The sequence below is a fragment of the Trachurus trachurus genome (assembly GCF_905171665.1).
Source record: "Trachurus trachurus genome assembly, chromosome: 10".
NCBI lineage: Eukaryota > Metazoa > Chordata > Actinopteri > Carangiformes > Carangidae > Trachurus > Trachurus trachurus.
Window position 1 is genome coordinate 2,080,715 of NC_139894.1, and position 23,643 is coordinate 2,104,357.

The 23,643-nt window shown below is 41.7% G+C and overlaps 1 protein-coding gene across 1 annotated transcript in view; it reads left to right on the forward strand.

Moving 5' to 3' along the window:
* The window catches only part of ccdc69 (coiled-coil domain containing 69), a 36,160-nt gene that overhangs the window by 6,169 nt on the left and 6,348 nt on the right, over positions 1-23,643 (forward strand). Inside the window, exons 2-4 of the mRNA XM_083980432.1 lie at positions 13,466-13,523; positions 20,021-20,199; positions 22,000-22,087. Coding sequence (XP_083836558.1) covers positions 13,466-13,523; positions 20,021-20,199; positions 22,000-22,087 — 325 coding nt within the window. The remainder of the gene's footprint in view (positions 1-13,465; positions 13,524-20,020; positions 20,200-21,999; positions 22,088-23,643) is intronic.

Sequence of the window (23,643 nt, forward strand, 5' to 3'; positions counted from 1 at the left end):
AATTAATGGTGGATTTGGTTGGTGATTTGTTATATTTGGGTTAAATTCATGATGCAAGTGGAGTTTCCAAATGGCGGCTCTGATGGAGGAAGTGGGCGGAGCTTAGATTCCTTGCACGTCACTGTGATGGTTCCCAACGTGGAGCCTCGTGACCCTGTGTTGTTGTTGTTGTTGTTGTAGTTGTAGGACGAGGACGTAACCGACCTTCTGACTCACATGCTGACGGTTCGAGCCAAATCAGGACAGGAGGGTGTATGATGTTTTCCCATTGCTGTGGCGACAAGACGGGCTAAATCCTCTGCCTGTAGCTTCGGGGATGAAACGTCACATGACGACAAGCTCTCGTGGTTCAGGATCTCATCAGATCAGAGACCTGGGAACCGTTTTCAGTTCCTCTCGGAGGGAAGAAGCTCGAGGAACGTCGTCGGTGCTTCCTGTTTCTGTCGGAGGAGTTCCTCCTGCTCCGGTCGGATCTTTTAAAAAGGAAAATGACGCGATGACGATGATGTAGTTTCAGCTGCAGCCTGTGAACAGACTGAGCCACAGTTTGATGCTACAAACACCAGAGGTCACAGAGGTCACGCCGAGCAGCAGCAGCAGCAGAAACTGAAGTCACTGCAGTTTTAATGAGTTCTTAGTTCTCTAACTCCGGCCAGCTCTTATTTTGAAAACGCCCACGCTCTCTCTGTGAGGTCTCTCCATGTTTTAAAGAACTGAGCTGACTGCGACACCTCGACGCGGCTCCGGGTGGAAAACTGTGACCTCAGAGTCGGTGTGAGTCAGACAGGAGGTGAGAAGTGACCTGAGGGAACCTGAAGACGCTTCTAGAGATTCACTCCTTCATGTTAGAGCTGCTACACACAAAGGTTTCACTATTGATCCGCCTGTTGACACAGTTTAGGACCAAATGTCAAGAAAAAACTCAAATAAAGATGTGCAAACTTTATATCACCCAGTGAAAAACATGCAAACTGACCTACGAGCAAACAAAACGACACTTGCTCCATTGTCTTATTGAATGTGCAACAGGTGTTCAAGAAAATGCAGATAGATTAGATTTACACAAAGCAGAAATGGTGATTTTTTTCCCCATGTGTTTTGGTGTTTTGACCTTTAGTTTACACCAGAAACTGAGCTTCAAGTCACAGAAAACAATTAGAGATCTGAAAACTCCAAAGGCCAAAGGGAAGATTTGGTAAAAACTCAGTTTTCATGTGAGGTTTGCATGTCGACGAGGACGACACTGTGTGTGTGAGCTGTGTTTCTCTCAGAGGGAACAGGAAGTAACTTGTTTCACTCGTTGTTGTTGTGTTTTTTCCTGGATTCTGATTGGCTAGCATGGCTTCATGCTTCTCGTTACGCTGCCACCTATAGGTTTTTGTCATGCCCATAGTAGCTCTTAAAGGGACATTTCAACATTTTGGCAACTTCTCCTCACACCATAATCCTTATAGTCATAGCAGTAGGTTCATTACCTTTAATTATCGGTGCATGTTGTTTTGAGATCGGCGGGGCAGAGACGTGAGCTCTGCACGGCGCACGGTCCAGGCTTTCCCTCATCAAATACACAATCCAACAACTCCACAACGCTCTGGTGGACAAGTTGTGACCTGCACATTCACCACGCTATGAGATAATAACACAACGTTACCACACAGAGTTGTTTTAGAGGTAAATACAGCCGGAACTACATTCCAGACACGGCTACTCGGCGGAGTGATTTCAAAAGCAAAAGTAGTTTAAAAGCAAAAGAGTATTTGCTTCATGTGTCGTAATGTTACATAATTGTACATTATTATCTCATAGCGTGGTGAATGTGCAGGTCACTACTTGTCCACCAGAGCGTTGTGGAGTTGTTGGATTGTGTATTTGATGAGTTTGATGAGGGAAACCAAGAAATCCCATGAGCCTCCGTAGCGTAGCTCTGAGCAGCTCACGGCTCTGCTCCGCCGTTCTAAAAACAGCTTGCACCGACAATTAAAGGTAACGAACCTACTGCTATGACTATAGGGATTATGGCAATGGGCCAATTTGCCAAAATGTTGAAATATCCCTTTAAGTGTGTATTTATGAAGGTTTGTGTGAATGAAGAGTTGTTTTGAAATGTTCTGGTGTGAACAATGTTATATTTGAAAACGTAGAGGAGGAAATATCTGTTTTTGTAAATGTGTGTAAACGTGGCCTCAGTCTGGTCCAGTGATGGACAGCTGGTATCTCAGTTACCTGCTCCTCTCTGGTTTTATTATAAACCAGTTTTTCTTTTGCTCTTCATCTTTATATCTAATCGTCTTGTTTTCTCTCTTTGTTTTTCCAACCACATTCACTTTCTCTCACATGTTTCTTCTTTGCTGCAGCTAAACTATATCTTAGTTTGTTCCTTTCTGTTAATCCATTGGATCCAATTTCATGTTGCGTTTGCATCCAATCGCTCCACGATAACAACACAACAACAACAAAACGCTCATTTCAGTCCTCCTGTTTGCACGTGTTGTCATTTATATGAAGTTATTCAGCAGTCGATCACCTGCAAAACCTGCAACAACCAAACACCAATGTATAAGCTCTTTATTGAGGAGTTTTAATTCAGTTTTCTCCATGAGGAGACTCTGCTGCTGCTGCTGTTTGTCCGACTCGTCGTGACTCAGAACAGACGTGAGCGCGGCCACATGTCGGCGGTGAACCAGATGAGGACCAGACGTTCTGGTTTGGCAACAACTCGACTTAATCAGTTAACGAACTCCAGCAGGAAGCAGCCGATCGGCCCCGTGTTCGTCTCCTTGTTGTTGTTGAGTTTTTTAAAAAAAATAGTAAAAATTAGTTGTTTAAAATGTAAATTTTCTTGATGCACCTGAATAGTGTTGTCACGATACCAACATTTTGGTACCGGTATCGGTACCAACATGTTTTTCGATACTTTTCGATACTTTTCCACATAAAAAGAGAACACAAAAAATGTCATTATTGGCTTTATTTTAATAGAAAAAGTTTTGGACCATAGAACAGGAAATCAGTAAACAGTTACTGCTGCTGCAGGATTTACATTCCATCTATATTAATCTGAACTCTTCCTAAATTAAAAAATGTCTGTTTAAACATGAACATCAACTTGTTTTCTTTGCATTATTTGAGGTCTGAAAACACTGCATCTTTTTTTGTTATTTTGACCAGTTGTAATTTTTGGGAGAAATTGTTATCAGTAGTTTATAGAATGAAACACAAACGTTCATGTTACTCAAACACACACACCTATTGTTTCCCATATGTAGACCAAATTGATTCTGTTCCCCCCACCCCCATCAACGCAATATCGTTCCGTTAATTCATCTCTGCGTAGCGCTGCTTCGCCGTGCTCACTCACAGAGAGAGAGAGAGAGAGACAGAGAGAGAGAGAGACAGAGAGAGCATGCAGCCAGTGGTGATCCGCGGTAAAAACAAAACTTATTAACGAGGCTGTGGCGGCCGTCTCTCTCTCGCGCGCGGCGCACACACAGACACACACACAAACACAGGCACATGGACAGGTGGCGCTGTAACGGTAATGATAAAAAGCACCTTGCTTCGTTTGTGACTCGCTCCTCGCGGCTCAAATTACAATGCGGCGACTTCACGCGGCGACGTCACCGCTGCTGGCGGCGCAGAATGAAAGTACCGGTCCCATCTAAGCGCAGTATGGTACCGTTTTAAATGCGTTAGTACCCCGGTACCAATCTAGTACCGGTATACCGAACAACCCTACACCTGAACATGTTGCTGCTGATCTTTTGGCCGCTGCAGGCCACCGTAGACGCCACAGATAAATCAGAGTCGGTTGAAATGACAGATTTGTTCTTTACTCAACACATCTGTCTGTGTTTTTATAGAACGAATCAATGGATCATTGAGTGTAGATAGAAAATATGACATTATTGATTAACCTGCCACTTTTATTTATCATATTTGGTGTATACCGGTAAAACATGAACTCTCTCAAGTCATTTCTGCTTAAAATCATTTCTAATTGCCTTTTTGCACCATTCAGGCTCCAGTTAAAAGCAATAAACACACATGAAGTGGATTCATTCAGTCTTCAAATAATAATCTGATAAAGATTCACAATCTGAACTTTTGATTTCCGTCAAATAATGATTTATACTTTTATTGTTTTGCGAGAAACAGAGTTTATAACGATATATTTTATTGCCACATTGAATGTGAACTATAAACAATGTGAAGAGAACTTTTTAACACAGACACATTTTGATGCTCAGACTTCAGTTCATTCATAGCAGCTGTGATTTAAATCAAAAGTCACTTTAATGTCGTGTGTTTTTTTATTGTCGCAGACGTTTTCCTGCAGTAACCGACTCCTCGTCCTCTGATCTGAACTGATCTGATGAGTTTTTCGGAGCCTGTAACTCTTCAAAGGAAACGAGAGCGAAGTGAATGTAAAACCTCGTGTTTATGACGACGACGCAGTTGTTTTTCCCCCCTCAGAGAAAAGTTTAATGACTCTGAGACTCGTCAGTGAGCGACAGGTGTTAAAGTGCTGAGTTGATGCAGCAGCAGCAGCAGCAGCATTAAAGGGATAGTTCAACATTTTGGCAAATTGGCCCATTGCCATAATCGCTATAGTCATAGCAGTAGGTTCATTACCTTTAATTGTAGGTGTAAGCTATTTTCAGAACGGTGGAGCGGAGCGGCAGGCTGCTCAGAGCTACGCTATGGAGGCTAATGGAATTTCTTGGTTTCCCTCATTAAACTCATCAAATTCAACATCCCAAAACTCCACAGCGCTTTTGTAGACAAGTTGTGACCTGCACATTCACCACGCTATGAGATAATGACGGAACGATACGAAACGGAGCCGTTTTCGAGGTAAATTCATACAAAACCGCTGATGCACGTTGCCTTCAGGGACAGTTTTTCAGCAAGCAGACTCTGTATTTACCTCGAAAACGGCTCCGTTTCGTATCGTTCCGTCATTATCTCATAGCGTGGTGATTGTGCAGGTCACAACTTGTCTACAAAAGCGTTTTGGAGTTTTGGGATGTTGAATTTGATGAGTTTAATGAGGGAAACCAAGAAATTCCATTAGCCTCCATAGCGTAGCTCTGAGCAGCCAGCTGCTGCGCTCCGCCGTACTGAAAATAGCTTACACCTACAATTAAAGGTAACAAACCTACTGCTATGACTATAGGGATTATGGCAATGGGCCAATTTGCCAAAATGTTGAACTATCCCTTTAACAGCAGCAGCAGCAGCAGCGTCGTCCCCGGACTCGAACGTGAGACATTCGACACGTCGGTACGTCTGTGAGTTTAACCCGGTTCTTCACACGACGTCACGTTGTCTCGTTCGGGAACGTTTCAACACTCGGCTGCGTTTTATCACGGAGCCGAGAGTCGACGGGAGGAGACAGAGGTGTGTTTGTCCTCCTGCAGGAGCAGAGGAGGAGGAGAGGAGGAGGAGCTACACACACACACACACACACACACACACACACACAGCACCGTTAGCTTTGTTGTGTTGTGGTTTCTCGGAGGAGGAAAACAGTGATTACTGCTGTGCACAGACATGTTTGTAGCGAACATGGTGGAGCAGAGTCTGACACACACACACACACAGGCCACAGCAACGACAACAAACTGGAAACAGCTGCGACTCTGTCTGTCTCCAACATTAAACCAGAGACAAAGATGAAGATCCAGCTTCATCAACAGGCAACTTGTTTTTATCCACTAACTTCACATCTGAGCCGGTCACAGTTGTTACATCATCACCTGATCTCAAACATCTGAGCGTTTGCATAATCATTAAAACCGTTTCCATTCTTCTGTGTAGAAACAGCTGGATGTAATTAACAGAAATGTCGTTTTGCCATCACTGTTTCCTCGCCGCGTTCCACCGTTTGAGCTCCGACTGGTTCTCTTTTTAAAGGGATAGTTCAACATTTTGGCAAACTGGCCCATTGCCATATTAATCCCTATAGTCATAGCAGTAGGTTCGTTACCTTTAATTGTCGGTGCAAGCTGTTTTTAGAACGGCGGAGCAGAGCCGTGAGCTGCTCAGAGCTACGCTACGGAGGCTCATTATGGGATTTCTTGGTTTCCCTCATCAAACTCATCAAATACACAATCCAACAACTCCACAACGCTCTGGTGGACAAGTTGTGACCTGCACATTCACCACGCTATGAGATAATAACACAACGTTACCACACAGAGTTGTTTTAGAGGGAAATACAGAGACTGCTTGATGAAAAACTGTCCCTGAAGGCAACACGCATTAGCGGTTTTGCATGAATTCATTGTTAATTTATGAATGAATTGTCTAATAACTCTAATGAATGACAACAGTGTAATTCAACAGAGAAACTCAAGTATTATTTTGATTTAAAGTTAAATTCCTGTTTTTAACGTATAAACGTCTGCAGCAGCGAAGCAGAACCAGCACACAGAGATGTTGTTGTAGAGTAGTCTACATTTTCTTCCTTGTGTCTGGTTCTGAGAAATCGTCACGTTGATGTTGGACAGTTTGGACGATCTGCAGCTCCTGAATAATGTCTCTGAGGATTTACTTCAGTGATGATCTGTGATCTCATTCACTTCTTGTGTTGCAGTGAGGTGACCAGAGAGGAACCGTCTTGTTTCTGTCATAATGATTAGGTTAAATGGATTATAGTGAGATTTTATATCTGCACATCTCTGAACTCAGTTTATCTTTCTGCTTTCTGATTTATAACACATCACTCTGTAATGAGTTTTAGTTGATCTGTTCAGCCTTATTTTTTAAGTTTTATTCTTTATTTGTAATGTTTTGTTTGTGTTTTCTTAACAACAACTGTTGTTTCTTGTGTCTCAGACTGTTAATCACGAGTTCTGCACCTTCACTGTGTTTTAATAAACCTTGACCAGTAGAAGCTGTGACCTCTGACCTCTGAACACACAGACTCTTTCTGAGTAAAACATCTATAGATGTGTTTAGAGACCGCGTGCAGGAAAAAAGGCGTATCGCTCTGTATCTCTGCAGACTCGTTTCCTTCAGCGTCACATTGATCCAGTGATAATTATCTGTGTGTGTGTTTGTGTGTGATCATCGCTTTGATTCTCTGTCCTGTCGTTATCTCCCTCTTGTGTTAATGTGTCATCACATTAACACAGTGGGCGACTGTACAGGAAGTAACGGAGGCGTTTCCTGTTTCTGTGGAAGAGACCTCAGAGGTCAGAGGTCAGGGGCCTTTGTCCAGATGAAACCATGTGACAGAGACACTGAGCCTCTGTGTCTGGAGATGTGTCATCATCCTGTGTCGCTCGTTATCACACACACCAACACACACACACACCAACCGGCCTCGGTGCGATGTAGCGGTGACCTCCAATAGTCGGCTATTCGACGGTTCGATTAGGAAAGCTCTGATTTGACAAGACACAACATGTGGTTATGAAAAGAAGATCGTACCATTCTGAGTGTAGGGGAGCTCTCTGCTGCTGAACATCTGATTTTACAGAGAATTCCTTTGTTTTCTTATAATATAGGCCGGACTGTTTAGATACAAACATCACATGCAGTGAGTGCTCGAGCACCGGAGCACACGTCTCTCTGTCTCTACTTTTTTTTTTTTTTAATATCTTTTTTTTGAGAGTTTTTTTTTTTTGATGGGGGTATACAGCAAGTTGAGGACAGGCAGTATCTTATACAGCTCCAAATTCATTCAAGAAATAAATAAAATACCTTCCCCGCCTCTACAGTTTATCATCCCCCAAACATTCTCAATCTCATATCCACCCACCTCCCCACAAAGAGGAAAAACACAATAAAAATGAAAAGGCTCTTGTAAACAAATACCTTAAAAAAAATAAAAATAAAAAATAAAAACGCAAAGACATGAACAATGAACACCATAGCTTTCCCTCATAATACATTGATACAGCATCCTACAACTTCACATAGTCAAACTGTGTTTATTCTTTATTTGCCATTTTAGTCGGGCTGCCCCCAAATAGTCAACCAGAAAGTCACTAGTCGACCAAATTTTCATTGGTCGATTGGTCGCAGGAAAAACAAACAAACATTTGGAGCCGTGTCTTGTCAAAATCAATATGACTGAACTGTATATGAAAGGCTATAGGGCTTTTAATTTGAAGGGCACACTTGTTAGGGTAATTCACAGCACACACATCGCTATTGAGTGAGATCAGGAAAAGGATGGAGAACGTTGTGATCTTATGTCAGCTGAAGTTAAATGTGTTTATTCTGGTGTTTTAACTCTTTTCTCTGGAGCGGAAAAAAACGCAAATGAGATCATGATTCATGAATCAGTGACGTAAAAAAACAACATGATTCAACGATGAGTCGACTAAAGGCAAAACCTGACGAAGCAGATTTGACTATGACTATTTTTCTTAAAAGCTTTTTTTTATATTATTATTTATTCCAAGCTCCATGTTGTCTGATGTGTGTTGTATTGACTATTTATTTATTGACTATTTATTGTGGGCCATGTGTAGGCTATATAAACCCTGACAACCTGCTGCTCAAAATGAATTGCCCCTGGTGGGATTAATAAAGTTGTTTTGAATTTGAAATTGAATTTGAATATGAAAATCCTTCACACCAAAAGCTTCCATAGCGCCAAAAACGCTCGAGGGTGTGCGCTTCAGACAAGACAGCTTCCAAAACGGCAAATATTTTCAGCCGCTTTGAAAATGAATTGACTGACGGCGTTTTGACGCTTTGGAAGCTTTTGGTGTGAATGCACAGTTAGTCGAGGACAACCCTAGTGCGATGTCGCTTCCTGTTTCAGGTGATGTGATTGTTATCTGACCTCTCCTCTTTGGCTCCTCCCACCCCCGAGGCTTTTCAAACCGGCCAATGAGGTGATTTATACTCATCACCTGTGGAACATCTGCAGAAGCCGGATCAACGTCCGTCGGCTCGGCGCAGGTTTTTACTGAGAGTTCAGTTGTACAAACAGAGGAGACGACGGCTACTCTGATTTATGGCCGTTTTAAAAGCGAGGGGCCTTCACGACGCCTGGAGGAACATATGCTTCTCCTCCTCCTCCTCCTCCTCCTCCTCCTCCTCCTCCTCCTCCTCCTCCTCTTCACTCCGAGCTGTGAAGCACACGGCGACGCGCTGCCGAGCCCCAGGTCTCCACGTCTGAACCCAGAGACGTGTTTAAACCAGAGAGATTTATTGTTTCAGCTCCAACTTTAAATAAAGTCGGTGTCCAGTTTACAGAGCAGAGTTTAGCAGTGTTTATACAGTGGGAGGGTGTGTGTGTGTGTGTGTGTGTGTGTGTGTGTGTGTGCAGCAGTGTTTTAGGGTGTGATTGTTTGGCCTCACTGCTTGAGCAACGAGTGTGTGTGAGGCAATACAGTAAAGTATTTCAGCCAGTGTGTGTGTGTGTATTGTCTGTTAGTGCACACACACACACACACAACGTGGCCTGGAGTGTGTTTCGTTGAGCTCCACACTGTGCTTGTGCAATGACTCTGTGTGTGTGTGTGTGTGTGTGTGTGTTTATACTCTAATCTGGGTTGGATGTAAATCAATTTCTCAAATAATCAAGATTTTTTTTGAGTAATCCAAATTCCTGAGGCTCCTGAACACATCACCCACTTTCTATGTGCCAATCTGATTTAATAGAAAACATAACGTAACCGTGACGGTGACAGTCTTCATCATCATCATCATCATCAACTAATTTGTCTTACAGAAACGACTCAATCAATCAATGTAACTAGATCAATCAATAATGACACCAGAGGATGACCTGATCACTTCCTGTTCGTCCTGTCATCATGACCTCTGACCTCACGGATCATCAACTGGTTGAGACAGACACAAAAACAAAATAAAAAAACAGATGAATTATGACTAATCGATCGATTGATTATCGGCTGTTGATCTGAACCAAGAAACAAACAAAAAACAGTCCGAGCTTCGCGTCACTTCCCAGTTGTTTCTTTTTGTTTCACTTTATATTATTGTCCTTCTGTCTTGTCAAAATTTAGTCAAAATCAATATGACTGAACTGTACTATAGGGCTTTTAATTTGAAGGGCCGGATACAAGAAGTCGTGACACTCGCTCGTTGTCGGGTTTTTTTTTTTTTTACGCAGCTCCCTTTTTTTGGGGGGGTCAAAAGCGACTTTTTCCGATGTTGTTACAGTTTGGAAACTCTGATGTGAAAGCACGTATCACTGCTGTTTTCAACAATTAGCGGGTTCTGCCGTGAGCCCCGTCCAAAAGTATTCACCGGTGGTCCAAAAAAAAAAATGAAAAAAAATGAAGGGGGTCGATTAGTCGACTAATCGCCCTAAATGACGACTATTGGTCGACCAAGAAAATTTTTGGTCGGGGGCAGCCCTACATTTTCATGTCAAAACATTCAGAAGAGATGTGTTTTGTGAGTCCAATATTTACTTCAGTGACTCTGGAGCGAAAGAATCGACCATAACCTGAGCTCACGTTCACACTTCCCACTGGAGTCAATAGACTCAAGACCTGCTGCTGCTGCTGGTCTCCTAAAGGGGGCGGGGTCACGGTCTGCTGGTCTCCTAAAGGGGGCGGAGTCACGGTCTGCTGGTCTCCTAAAGGGGGCGGAGTCACGGTCTGCTGGTCTCCTAAAGGGGGCGGAGTCACGGTCTGCTGGTCCCCTAAAGGGGGCGGAGTCTTTAGCTGTGTCCCAATTCAGAGTCTGCATCCTTCGAAGGGTGCATTTGAAGGCCGATTACGTCACAGCGCTGCGCGAAGGCTGTCCCAATTCGTCTAAATTCGAAGGGTCCTCCAAATGCGTCCTCCTTTCCCCTGCATTCGGAGGATGCACCGCTACTATCCTTCGCGGCCTCCCGTATCCCAAGATGCTTGACGCACCGTTGTTGTTATTAGCAACCTAGCCGCCAGCTATTGAACGGAGCAGCTCTGTGCTGTAGCCACGGTAACCCGGCTCTGTGGCCGGCTCGGAGGTGCGGTCGCCCGCTGAGCTGAGCTCTGCTCTGGCTGCACAGGTGAGGAGCGGAGGCAAAGCAGAAAGCTATGAAAACACATCACTTGTGCTCTTTATTCTCTATTCACTTAACAGCCTACCCCCCTGGCTGCTGTTCAATGGTTTGTTTATTAGTATATTAATGATAACTGCCCTTGTATTGATTCTACTTCTTTAAAAAAAAAAAGTGAGGAGCGGTAGAGCCGTTGCAAGCGCCACTTTTAAATGTTTAACGTTCGGCCGTTGTTTATGTTAGGCCGTTGTTTACGTTTGGATCAGGAAATGCTCTGAAGGCTAGACCGTCCCATTTACCGACGGTTGATGCGCCCCCCGGAGGAGTCTCCGAAGCCGTTGCCTCCGGAGACCGCGTAGGCTGGGTCCTCCGAAGGCTGCAGCCCCTGAATTGGGACACAGCTTTTGTCTGCTGGTGTCCTAAAGGGGGCGGAGTCATGGTCTGCTGGTGTCCTAAAGGGGGCGGAGTCATGGTCTGCTGGTCTCCTAAAGGGGGCGGAGTCACGGTCTGCTGGTCTCCTAAAGGGGGCGGAGTCATGGTCTGCTGGTCTCCTAAAGGGGGCGGAGTCATGGTCACACAGTCTCACAGCCAATGAGATGACAACATGAGCACTTTAAAGTGAAATAATTACACAGAGCTGCTGCTTTAAATAACGTATCTTCCACATCTTCTAACAGCATCTGTGCACAAAGAATCAATCAATCAATCAATCGATACCTAATGTGATCTCTAAACTCTCTAAATCGATCAGCAGTGAGCCGGGTCGAGCCGTGTCTGATCGTGGAGGCGGTGGTGCAGGTGTCGGCCGGTTCTGTCTTCATCATCTTTAGCAGCAGCAGCAGCAGCCGGGACAAACAGTCGTCCCGTTGTCCTGAGTCGGTTCATTCTGCAGCTGAAGTTACGTAACGCAGGGAGAGAAAAGAGCGAGAGCTGCAGCGTCAGTCATGTGGAGACTAATGAGCAGGAAACTGGCAGGTCAGAGTCAGATTTCATAACTAACCCACTGATCCAGTTTAACTCCAGACCTCTGCACCTCCTCCCAGAATGCCCTGCTTCATGTCCCCTAATGACCGACGTGACGTGATGTGACGTGACGTGGGTTGTTATGAACCAGACTCTGAAGTGTGAGCTCAGAAAATAAATATTAATGTGTCCTGTAACTGTGATGATTGATCTGATTTCTAATAATAAAACAAACTTAAAAAAGTTTTGAAGTTGACTTTATGATAAAGAACAAGACGTTGGAGATTTATGGCGTGAAATAATAGGCCTATGTTTGTATTTAGTTTGTTTTGGAGGTGATTAATGATCGTTAATTCTGTTCAGTCAGTCTAAAAGGACACACACATGATGATGTCACTCTGCTGTCATCGGCCTTGTAGATCGGGTTAGTAGGGCTGTAACCTCCCAGTCGACTCGTCAGTTTATTGGTCGTTATGCTCTGGCTCGACCAAAATCCTGATTGGTTGATTTTTTGCTGTGTTAATTTCATCAGGAGGACCGGGGCCTTTATTACGGCCTTTATGATATTCTAAATTGTTATTCTGGATACACTGTAGTCTCTGTTTCAGCATTTTCCTCCCACTGCAATATGTTTTAATAGGCCAAGTTTCTGAAAAGCAGTGTTGTGAATAACGGGAAAATATCTTCAAAATATGATTTGATGTGGGCTTTATAGATTAAATGATTTTATCTATCCATATATACAAAAACAACATAACTGGGATTTTTTTTTTAGAAAACCCCAGTTATGTTGTTGTTGTATTTTGTGTCACATTGTTTTATTGTAGTGGCACACCGGCACTCCATGTCACAAAGGTTGCCGACCCCTGGTGTAAACAAAGCCCCCGGCCATTATATGAAACCCCGCTATTATTTGAGGAAATATGGTCGTCTATTTGTGTCTCAGCCACGAAGCTGAGCTCGTCTCACTCTGTGTCTGTCAATTATTTTAACATGACAAAAACAATTGTCTAAATATTCCTCAACAGCTCTTGCGCTGATATCACTATGGTAGTTATATTTTGGGCTACGATGTTGCTCAGATGCACGTGATGCAAAACGCTGACAGAGCCGACAGACTTGAGTGTGTAATTAATTTTAGTGCAAAATAATTAGGTCAAATAGACTACGAGTCTTGATGCAGTGTCAGCTGCTGAACCCGGCGGGTCGGGACAGACGGGGTCGACCGTGGAGGCTTTGATGCCTCGTTACCAAGGTCACCGACGATCGATCGATAACGGATCAATAAAACAGAGTCATGTGGCAGTCGGCGTGTGACGGACTGATGATGCAGCAGCTTCTGTTTGTTACTGTGACTGAAAAAGTCAATCTGAAATCAATCAGATGATGAACTGGAGCTTGTTTTTAATTTGTTTTTTTAATCATTTTTATTATTTATTATCTTTATCAGTCTTTATATCAGTTTATTTTTGTTTATGTTGTCACTGAAACTTTTTCTTTTTCTCTTTTTGTCGTCATTAGAAGAAAAGCAAAGGCAAGAAGGGAGAGAAGAAAGACAAGAGCCGCCGAGATGAAGGAGGTGAGTGGGTTCATATCTACGCATGTGTGTGTTTGTACATATGAGTGTGTGTGTGTGTGTGTGTGTGTGTGTGTGACTTTGTGGTTTTCCTCCTCTGACTGTTCTCAGCCTGGCAACCTTCTCACTTCCTGTTTTCATCAAACCTTAACCCCCGAAATGTTTGATTTAGATCTGAAACCAAAACGCTGACATGTTTTTGTTCAGTAGGATCTTCACTTGTAAACTTCATCACCTCCTCTGAACTTCTCACTGATAGTTTGATTTAGTGTTTAGCATCTATTCAGAACAGTTTATGTAGCTGGTATCTCTATTAAAAGGTTTAATACAAATGAGTACAAACATCTTTTTTGTTATATATGAAGCATTATTAGCACCTTTTCAGAGCTGCAAGTGTAGTTATCATCTTTTCAGAAGGGTTCGTATCACCAGTATCTTTTCAGAACAATTAGCATGGAGGCCATCATCTTTAACATGTGGTAACTGTAGTTAGCCTCTTAGCATCAGTTGTTTTAGAGCCCGTCCACACATGGATACGGGTTTCAGTGAATCTGTGTACGTTTTTTTTTTGCGTTTCGGCGTTTCGTCAAGACGGAAACTGTGTTTCTTTGGGAAGGGGAAAACTACTGTGGCTGGGAGGTGCAAACCAAGATTACAAGATGTACCGTAAAACACCGAATAAAGGCCCGGGCATTTATTTCCGCCCTTCCTGATCCGCCGCAAGTTGCAAAAACCCCGCGGAGGCCCAGTCTCTCCACTCCTCCTCTCCCACACTTCAGCACCTGTGTTGGCTCGCTCCACTGTCCTTTTCTCTCTTTTTTTTGAGGTAGTATAGTATAAGTATAACTACCGTAATAATAATGCAACGTATAGTCTAACTGAATACGCTTTATGAGTAATCAGAGAACAGTAGGTTGTTTACGCTACTTTTAAAAGGAGTAATAAGTCATTTAAAACGAGGAGCGAGTGCGGTTGAGAGGAGTGGACAGACCGGGCAGGAGCAACCAGCTGAGAGGCGTCTCGTCCGTCCTCGGCCGTCTTTAACGTCACGAGACAGCCGCTATATTCGCATAGAATATTTTTTGGCAACCAGAAAAACAATGTTTGACCTGGCGTTTATCTGGGATGGGCGTTCAATATAAAAAATATTTTGCTACACCCGGCGGTTAATTGGGACCGGCGGCAAATTGGGACTCAGCCATTATTTGAAGTTTTACGGTAAAACACTTTTACATATCATAAAACAAAATACATTACCATAACACATTTACAAGTCCCGAAACAAATTTACATTTACATTACAGAAAACAAATTAACAAGAAACGAAACACTTTTACAAACACCGAGACAAATTTACAAGTGCTGAAACACTTTTACAAGTCCCAAAATCAAAATCAAATCAACCGGAAAGGGAATGTACCAACTACCGGAAGTGATAATGGGAGCAGTCAATACGAGTTGTTGTTGTTCATGATGACCCAAGATGGACAGCGATCTGATTTGTCTCAAGCTTTGTAAAAGTGTTTTACATCTTGTAATCTTTGTTTGCACCTCCTGGCCACCGTAGAAATCAGTATTTTTTGGGAAAATCTCAAAACACCACCGCTGCATTTTCATGTAGAGGCCCAAAACGGATCGCCCCTCCAACCTGTAACCTGAGACACAATGCTAGTCGCTACAGTCTATGGACGTAACATAACAACAACAATGGACTACTGTCATATTTACTTTGACGCGACTCCCTGTCAACATTTAATCCACTTATAGTGTTTAGAGTTTGAAAACAGCGGGGAAGCTTCCTGTCTTCTTCTTTGTTTTTGGTGTTTACGCTCCACACAGACCTGGTGGATGTACTAGATACAGTGTTCTGGTCGTTTTCAGTGGAGCTGCAGATATTTTTTGCCGTGTTTAGCTCCAGGAAACTTTTTTAAAACGAACAAGAAAAGGATCGTTTTGGGTGAAGCTCCGTTTCCATGTGGACGAGGCGAGGAGATGTGGTTATCATCCTTTTAGAACAGTTTAGACAATGTTTTCAGACTAGTTAAAAAATTTTAATCAGCTTTTCACAACAGTTAGCATAGCTGGGATACTTTATTTGTGTTGTTTGTTGGCCTATAACTGACAATGACTTACACAGTGTTCGTGGTTTTGCCAATGTGGCTAACTGTGGCTCTCTGTAGCCTGCTGATAAGGTTCAGGTTTATTTAGCCGTCTTTATCATGAAACCTTCTCTACAACACGTGTATTCAGACATTTCTACAGTCAATACCGTAAAATATACGTTACATTATATATAGTACGTCTTGACCGACGACATGTAAACATGCAGTGACCCAGACATGAACCTGCAATCAAGCGAAAACAGCCGACGATTATAAACAATTCAGAAAGACTCGGATCATCTGACGAGGAAAAATATGTTGTGATTGAATGAATGTGATTGAATAAAAAATTAATTGTGAGTTTCAGCTTCAAGAGTTTCCCAGAACAAAACATGAGAATCATCAGAGAGAGAAATGAGATGAGAGATGAAGAGATAAGACAGGATGCAGATAGAGAGGAAGAGGTTTTTCTTTTTACCTCTTTATGTATCACAATAGTTTGAATGAATCGTCGGCTTGAGGCCTTGAGTCATGTGTGACTGGCCGTTGGTTTCGTTCACTTCCTCCTGTTTACGAGCAGAAACCACTGGTTTACAGCAGGACACGCTGTCGTCATCTCTGTGTGTGTGATTCACTGTCGCTGTGGCAGAAGGAGCTGGAGAATAAAAAAAAAATAAAAAAAATACTGAGACCGTTCAGGTTCCCCCTCTGTGGCTTTTCAATCTTATTGATTTAATATCTCAGTCTGGATTTAGTTTAGTTTCCAGAGACTCAGAGACAGATAATAAATTTAATTTTTCCACAGAAGCCTCTTTTTTTCATTTAACAGAAGAAGCACACAAGAACTCTGTTGGTTTAAAATGAAAAATTATGATTTAAATAAGAAAATATGTGATCAGAGGAGAAACAAATGAGATTATGAATCAGACAAAATGTTCAGCACCAATTTTCTACATCTGACAACAAGTATTAAGATTCAATATTTGTCCCTTCTGTAATCCTGTTTATTCCTAATACTACAAAGCGCTTCTTTTGTATTAAAAGCTCCATACAGTATAAAGGTAGATGTTTTTATTAAAGCTCCATACAGTATAAAGGTAGATGTTTGTGTTAAAGCTCCATACAGTATAAAGGTAGATGTTTGTGTTAAAGCTCCATACAGTATAAAGGTAGATGATTGTGTTAAAGCTCCATACAGTATAAAGGTAGATGTTTGTATTAAAGCTCCATACAGTATAAAGGTAGATGTTTGTATTAAAGCTCCATACAGTATAAAGGTAGATGTTTGTGTTAAAGCTCCATACAGTATAAAGGTAGATGTTTGTATTAAAGCTCCATACAGTATAAAGGTAGATGTTTGTGTTAAAGCTCCATACAGTATAAAGGTAGATGTTTGTGTTAAAGCTCCATACAGTATAAAGGTAGATGTTTGTGTTAAAGCTCCATACAGTATAAAGGTAGATGTTTGTGTTAAAGCTCCATACAGTATAAAGGTAGATGTTTGTGTTAAAGCTCCATACAGTATAAAGGTAGATGTTTGTATTAAAGCTCCATACAGTATAAAGGTAGATGTTTGTGTTAAAGCTCCATACAGTATAAAGGTAGATGTTTGTGTTAAAGCTCCATACAGTATAAAGGTAGATGTCCATGTGTAGTGTGATTATAAAGCAGTTCTAGGTTCTATATTAATACTGTGAAAGTATCAAAGCCTCAGTCCACAGAGAAATGCACACAGCCTGTATTCAGAAACTGAGCCTTAAAACCAGCCGTCAGGACTTCCTGTCACTTTGTGATGTCACAACAAAGCCCCGCCCCCTCACCACCTGGACCCACCATCCATCCATCACTTTGCAGGATTTGGTTTCTCTGAGTGTTTTATTGTGAAATCTGCTCTTTTTTTTTATTGGATCACTTTAGAAAACAGTCAGCCAATCAGACAGATACTTTATTGTCACATTATCATTCAAGTTGCAGTAAAATAAAACAATATTTACATGAAATATATTTAAAATATTTGTAGGGACATTTTCAAATTTAGTAGAACTAAAGTTTGTCTGCAGAGTAGCACAGTTAAAAGATTTAAACAAACGTGGAGTTCCTCAGGGAACACGTCTAGGTCCCCTCCTGTTTCTGTGTCGAGAAACTGCTGTGTATTTTCACAGTGTCACCAAAATAAAAGCCTTGATAATGGGTCACCAAAATAAAAGCCTCGATAAACCTCACAGATTGATAAAGTGTTGCTACCCTGATAAAAAAAAAACACTGATTTATCATAACTCTGTGCTGCCAGAGTGACCGATCCCATCCTGTTTGTTTCTCCCCTAACGACAAATCTGTGCTCTCTGTGTTTCAACCGTCAAATAGCAACAGAATAAAACTAAACCTGGTCTTTGTTTAACATCAATTCATCGTCAGACAGGCTCGGACCTGCTTCGCCTCGGTGTGAGGTGAGGTGATGAGAACAGAAACATGAGTTTTTCCTCTTATTAAACACTTATTTATTGTGTTGCATCATTTTACGTACTCACATTTTAAATATCCACCAATCACTGCAGCTTTTTCCACCTTCACGATTGAGCTCCAGATGTTTTGTGTTTTTGTTTTTCTGTAGTAGAAATAGTTGAGTAATGAGCTCAGAGAGTTAACGAGCAGGTCGTCGCGGTGTTAATGATTATCTTCATTCAGTTTGTGGCACTCGAAAGATGTTTTTAAAACCAAAGCCTGAAGACATCTGGTTCATCATCCCTCACAGGGAAGACGTCATTGGAACTTATCCGTGTGTGTGTGTGTGTGTGTGTGTGTGTGTGTGTGTGTGTGTGTGTGTGTGTGTGTGTGTGTGTGTGTGTGTGTGTGTGTGTGTGTGTGTGTGTGTGTGTGTGTGTGTGTGTGTGTGTGTGTGTGTGTGTGTGTGTGTGTGTGTGTGTGTGTGTGTGTGTGTGTGTGTGTGTGTGTGTGTGTGTGTGTGTGTGTGTGTGTGTGTGTGTGTGTGTGTGTGGCGGAGAGAGAGGTCGTGTGTCTACATGTCGATGATGTAACTGAGGTTGAAATTAAATGAGTCAGAAACATTTCCTGAATGATCTGAGATTCAGGTGTGTGTGTGTGTGTGTGACATTGTTGAATGTCTGTTTTTCAAATTTCCATGACGATGACATCATATCTTTGTGCACTGCTGTGTGTTAACCCTTCAGCATCTGTTAAAGGGATAGTTAAACATTTTTGGCAAACTGGCCCATTGCCATAATCCCTATAGTCATAGCAGTAGGTTCGTTACCTTTAATTGTCGGTGCAAGCTGTTTTTAGAACGGCGGAGCAGAGCCGTGAGCTGCTCAGAGCTACACTACGGAGGCTAATGGGATTTCTTGGTTTCCCTCATCAAACTCATTGTACGTGCCCTTCTTTTCCCTATAAGAGGGCACGGTTGCTGGTCTCCGGTGTTCGGACGCGTGCTAGTGCAGCTAACAACAAAAGGTGCCCAAGGCGAGGGTTTGTGCTAAAACACACATTTATTATAGACAAAATACACATTACCTCCTTGGCGGATGGGACACGAAAGCACATAAAGACACGGTCAAAACTGTATGCCTTCGACCAGCACACCTGTAGGCTGATTGTCCACGGTTTAAATAACCCCCGTGACCCGTAGTGCATCATGCACTTCCGGTGTCAGCGGAAGTCACCACAATAAAACCCGCCAAGTACAAACACCAAAATAAAAGCACAAATATGGCTCCTACACTCATCAAATACACAATCCAACAACTCCACAACGCTCTGGTGGACAAGTTGTGAGCTGCACATTCACCACGCTATGAGATAATAACACAACGTTACCACACAGAGTTGTTTTAGAGGGAAATACAGAGACTGCTGATGAAAAACTGTCCCTGAAGGCAACGCACATCAGCTGTTTTGCATGAATTTACCTCCAAAACAACTCTGTGTGGTAACGTTGTGTTATTATCTAATAGCGTGGTGAATGTGCAGGTCACAACTTGTCCACCAGAGCGTTGTGGAGTTGTTGGATTGTGTATTTGATGAGTTTGATGAGGGAAACCAAGAAATCCCATAATGAGCCTCCGTAGCGTAGCTCTGAGCAGCTCACGGCTCTGCTCCGCCGTTCTAAAAATAGCTTGCACCGGCAATTAAAGGTAACGAACCTACTGTTATAAGACTATAGGGATTATGGCAATGGACCAATTTGCCAAAATGTTGAACTATCCCTTTAAAAACTTTTAACACATGGTCAAATTCACCATTAGATTCACAGACGTCACAGATTAATCAATTACCGATTAACAACCATTAAATTACTTAATTGATTAAAGATCTATTAGCAGTTTGCCACTGTGCGTTTCTCTGCTCTCTGATTGGTCCGTCCATCCGTCCGTCTGTCTGCAGGTAAACGTACGTCAGGTGAGCAGGACGTGTGTCTGGAGAAGCAGCTCGAGCGCTTCGAGTGGCAGCTGAGGATTCTAAAGGAAGTGTTCTCGGCCAATGGGAACCCGGAGAGGGCGGAGCTCCTGAAGGACCACGCCGACGAAGACGTGTGCACGCTCGTCCTCAGCATCCTGGATAAGGTGAGGAGGAGGGAGGAGGAGGAGGAGGAGGAGGAGGAGGAGGAGGAGGATGATGTAATTAAACCAGCAGCTGCAGTTCCTCTCCTGACCACTAGAGGGAGTCGGTCTCCATAGACTACCATGTTAAAATGTCCTTTAACTTTACAGTAGAAATAAACATGTTTACAGAAGGAATAAAGTTGTGTGTAATTGAGTTTAATTCCATTTGAATCATCTTAAAGTTATTGAATTACATCACATAAACCAAAGTGAGCCAGATTGCCAGTGACAGAGAGACATTTTCAAGGTCTTGTCTCGGTCTCGGTTGAGCAGTCGAGACCACAATGTGTCTGTGTCACTGGCTGCCTTTGGTTTATGTGATGTAATTCAATAAGTTGCAGATAATTCAAGTGGTTGTACTAAAGTATCTGCTTGTGTTAAACCATCTGAACAACAAAGTTTGGATTGAACAGAAGAACACAGCACAGAACCTGCTGTGTTCTTCTGTTCAATCCAAACTTTGTTCACATTACGTAAATATGGTTTAGATCTTAGATTAATCATCTTTTCTTTTAAGAAGAGGAGGAATAATGTAAATATCAAACCACATGGTTACTATGAGGACTGGGACTGCATACAGTGATGGCCTTGAAAATGGTCTGGTATTGGTTTGGTCTCGGTCTTGGGTTAGGTCAGAGTTTCGGCAACCTGCGGCTCTTTCATCTCTCTGCTGTGGCTCTCGTGGTTTAGAGGGGGTGAGCTCACTTTTTTGGGGAAAAAAAGTGAATAAATAATGGCCATTTAAAGGGACAACGAGGAGTTTCTCCAGCGGCAGAACGGAAAATTCTGCGACAATAAAAAAGTCTCATATTAATGTGGATGAATCTATGTTACCACTTGTTAATGGTCCATTTTCGATAAATATATCGTTTTGTCTCTATTTTACTGTTATTTTGTTATTATTAGTGGTGGCGGAAATGCTGGGCGAGCCGACCAGCGGTATCTGATCGTCTTCGAACCTCTGACTTTAATTCTTGATGAATGAAAACATGAGTCTGTCTTGCGGTCCAAGAATTTCACCGTGCGTGCAGAGGCTCATGGTAAATGTAGTAGGAAACACTTCGCTTTCCAAAACTCCTCATTGTCCCTTTAATTTAAATTTATTTTATTTTATTTATTTAGTTTTTCCCGTTGCAATAGTTATTTCTTTTGAGATTGAGGTGCTCTTGTGACATTAAAATAAAACTTGTTTTAATATTTTGTCCATCAAAATATGCGCCGCGTCAATTTTTTTCCATCGTGAACTACATCAAAAGTAAACATCACTTGTGCCTCACAGATAAGAGCAAAGCAATGTCTAACAACCCTGAAACTGATCGATACTCTGTGCAGTGAAGTTCAGGGGCAGAAATCACGTGAGAGAAATAATTCAATGAGCTTTTATTTTGAAAATATCGGACCCTGAACTCATGTATTTGACATTCAGGTTGACAGTTGGCTGCTGTGCGCTGTCGCCACGTGAGGAAATGAAGGAATGACGGCACATTGAAATAGACATTATATAAACTGGCAGTCTCGTTATTACAGATGACCCTTCCTCTTTGTCCATATTTGGATTAACAGGTGGTTAGGGGGCGGAGTCAGGCGACCTGTTATATGTCTATGTATAAAAACCACATGTTATTATTGATGCTCATGTGAAATAATCACAGTTTTAGTTTCTGTTAATTCTCCAGTTTCATCTTCATTCATACAAAGTTTGATTTTCTCTCATTAAACTGAATTCACTTTGTTCTGATGTGATTTTTTTATTTTTTCCAGGTGAAAACGGAGACGACGGCCGATTTGAACGTCCTGCACGAGCAGAAAAGTAAAACTGCGACCGAGGAGCACGAGAGGCTGGTGGACGGTAACGGACCCAACACATGTTTTCATCATATATTCACTGTTTTTTTTTTTCTTTTTCTGAGAATGTGTTAAACACATTTCACATGATGTTCAGATCTTTTTATATCTCATGAACGAGCTGTTATATAAAACACAGATGTGAACTTCATGCAGACACAGGAGGTTTTCTGTCCTCATGTTTCACTTCACGTCAAATCTACAGGTGTGTTTTTATTTTATTGTCAAGTTGTTGTCAGGTTTGAAAACTGACACTTTGAACTCATCAGTGTCCAGTCGGCCGGAGTCGTCCAGATTTTCTATTATTAGTTTGTAGCCTTTCGAGCTAACAGGCTAATTATAGCAGAGCTGATGAGAGCTGGATCGTGTCCGGACAGCGTGGACCTTTTTATAAGGAGGTCACTGCGTCCACTTTAAACACATGGACCAGATACGAGCAGCATCAGTGCAGCTGATAAACTGAACATTCAACACAACTGAGCCTCGTTCGGAAAACTTAAGTTTTAAATCTCCACAACGTGAACAAATGAGAAAAGTGTAAATGTTGTGAATGAAGTTTTTTCTTTTTTTCACTAGTCAATAAAAATGTTAATGTCAAACAGTGAAGTGAACTGTACAATGTAGCCAGGGAATAAACAAGTTGACCTGTTGTCTGGCGCCACCTTCAGGACAAACTGCTCTCCTCCAAGAAAACATTAGGCCTAATTAAACTGTGAATTATTTTAATTTTATTTATATAGCACTTTTCACAGATAAAATCACAAAGTGCTTTAAAGTGAAGATAAAATGCAATAAAATACAGAGACGACAACAAAAAACACACAACAGCACAAAGAGCAGGTAACTTCACAGAGACTGCAGAGCATCAACAGTAAAAAGTCTGTCTAAAAGATAAGTTTTAAGTTCTCTCATAAAACCTTCAGTGGACTCTATGCTCAAACCATATCTGCATTTTATATTTATCAAATAGGACCTGTAATATTATTTATCTTTTTAAGTATTCGAGTAAATTAAAATACGGTAGTAATACATTTTATTTCTGGAGAACATGTTATATTTCACAGTAACAGATAAGATGCCAGCACCAGTGTATGTTATTAATATTTAATTAGCTTTATTCATTCTATGATAATGATGATTATTAAATCCTGCTGTAATACTGCAACTCTCTCTTAGTCTTATGTTTCTTAAAATATCCAATAACTATTGATTAGCAAATAGTTTCTGAGGAGGCTCAGTAGATGGGATGGAAAACAAATTATTATTATTATATCAAAGTTATTACATTAGTTATCAATAGGAGATCAGGAGAATGTGATTGGATAGGTTTGACTTGAATTTGACTCTTTGTTTTTTTCCCAGAGTTAAAAACATCTGGATAAATCCTTTTTTATACCTTTGTTTTGGCCCCAAAAGTTTATTTGTAGTCAGACAAAGGTGTCTTACACTGGAAACACGTCACAAATAGAATAATAGAATTACATTTAACAACAATAAAAGCAAATATATAGAAATAAAAATATTTAAAAACACAAGATCAGTTAGGAAACTTCTGACAAA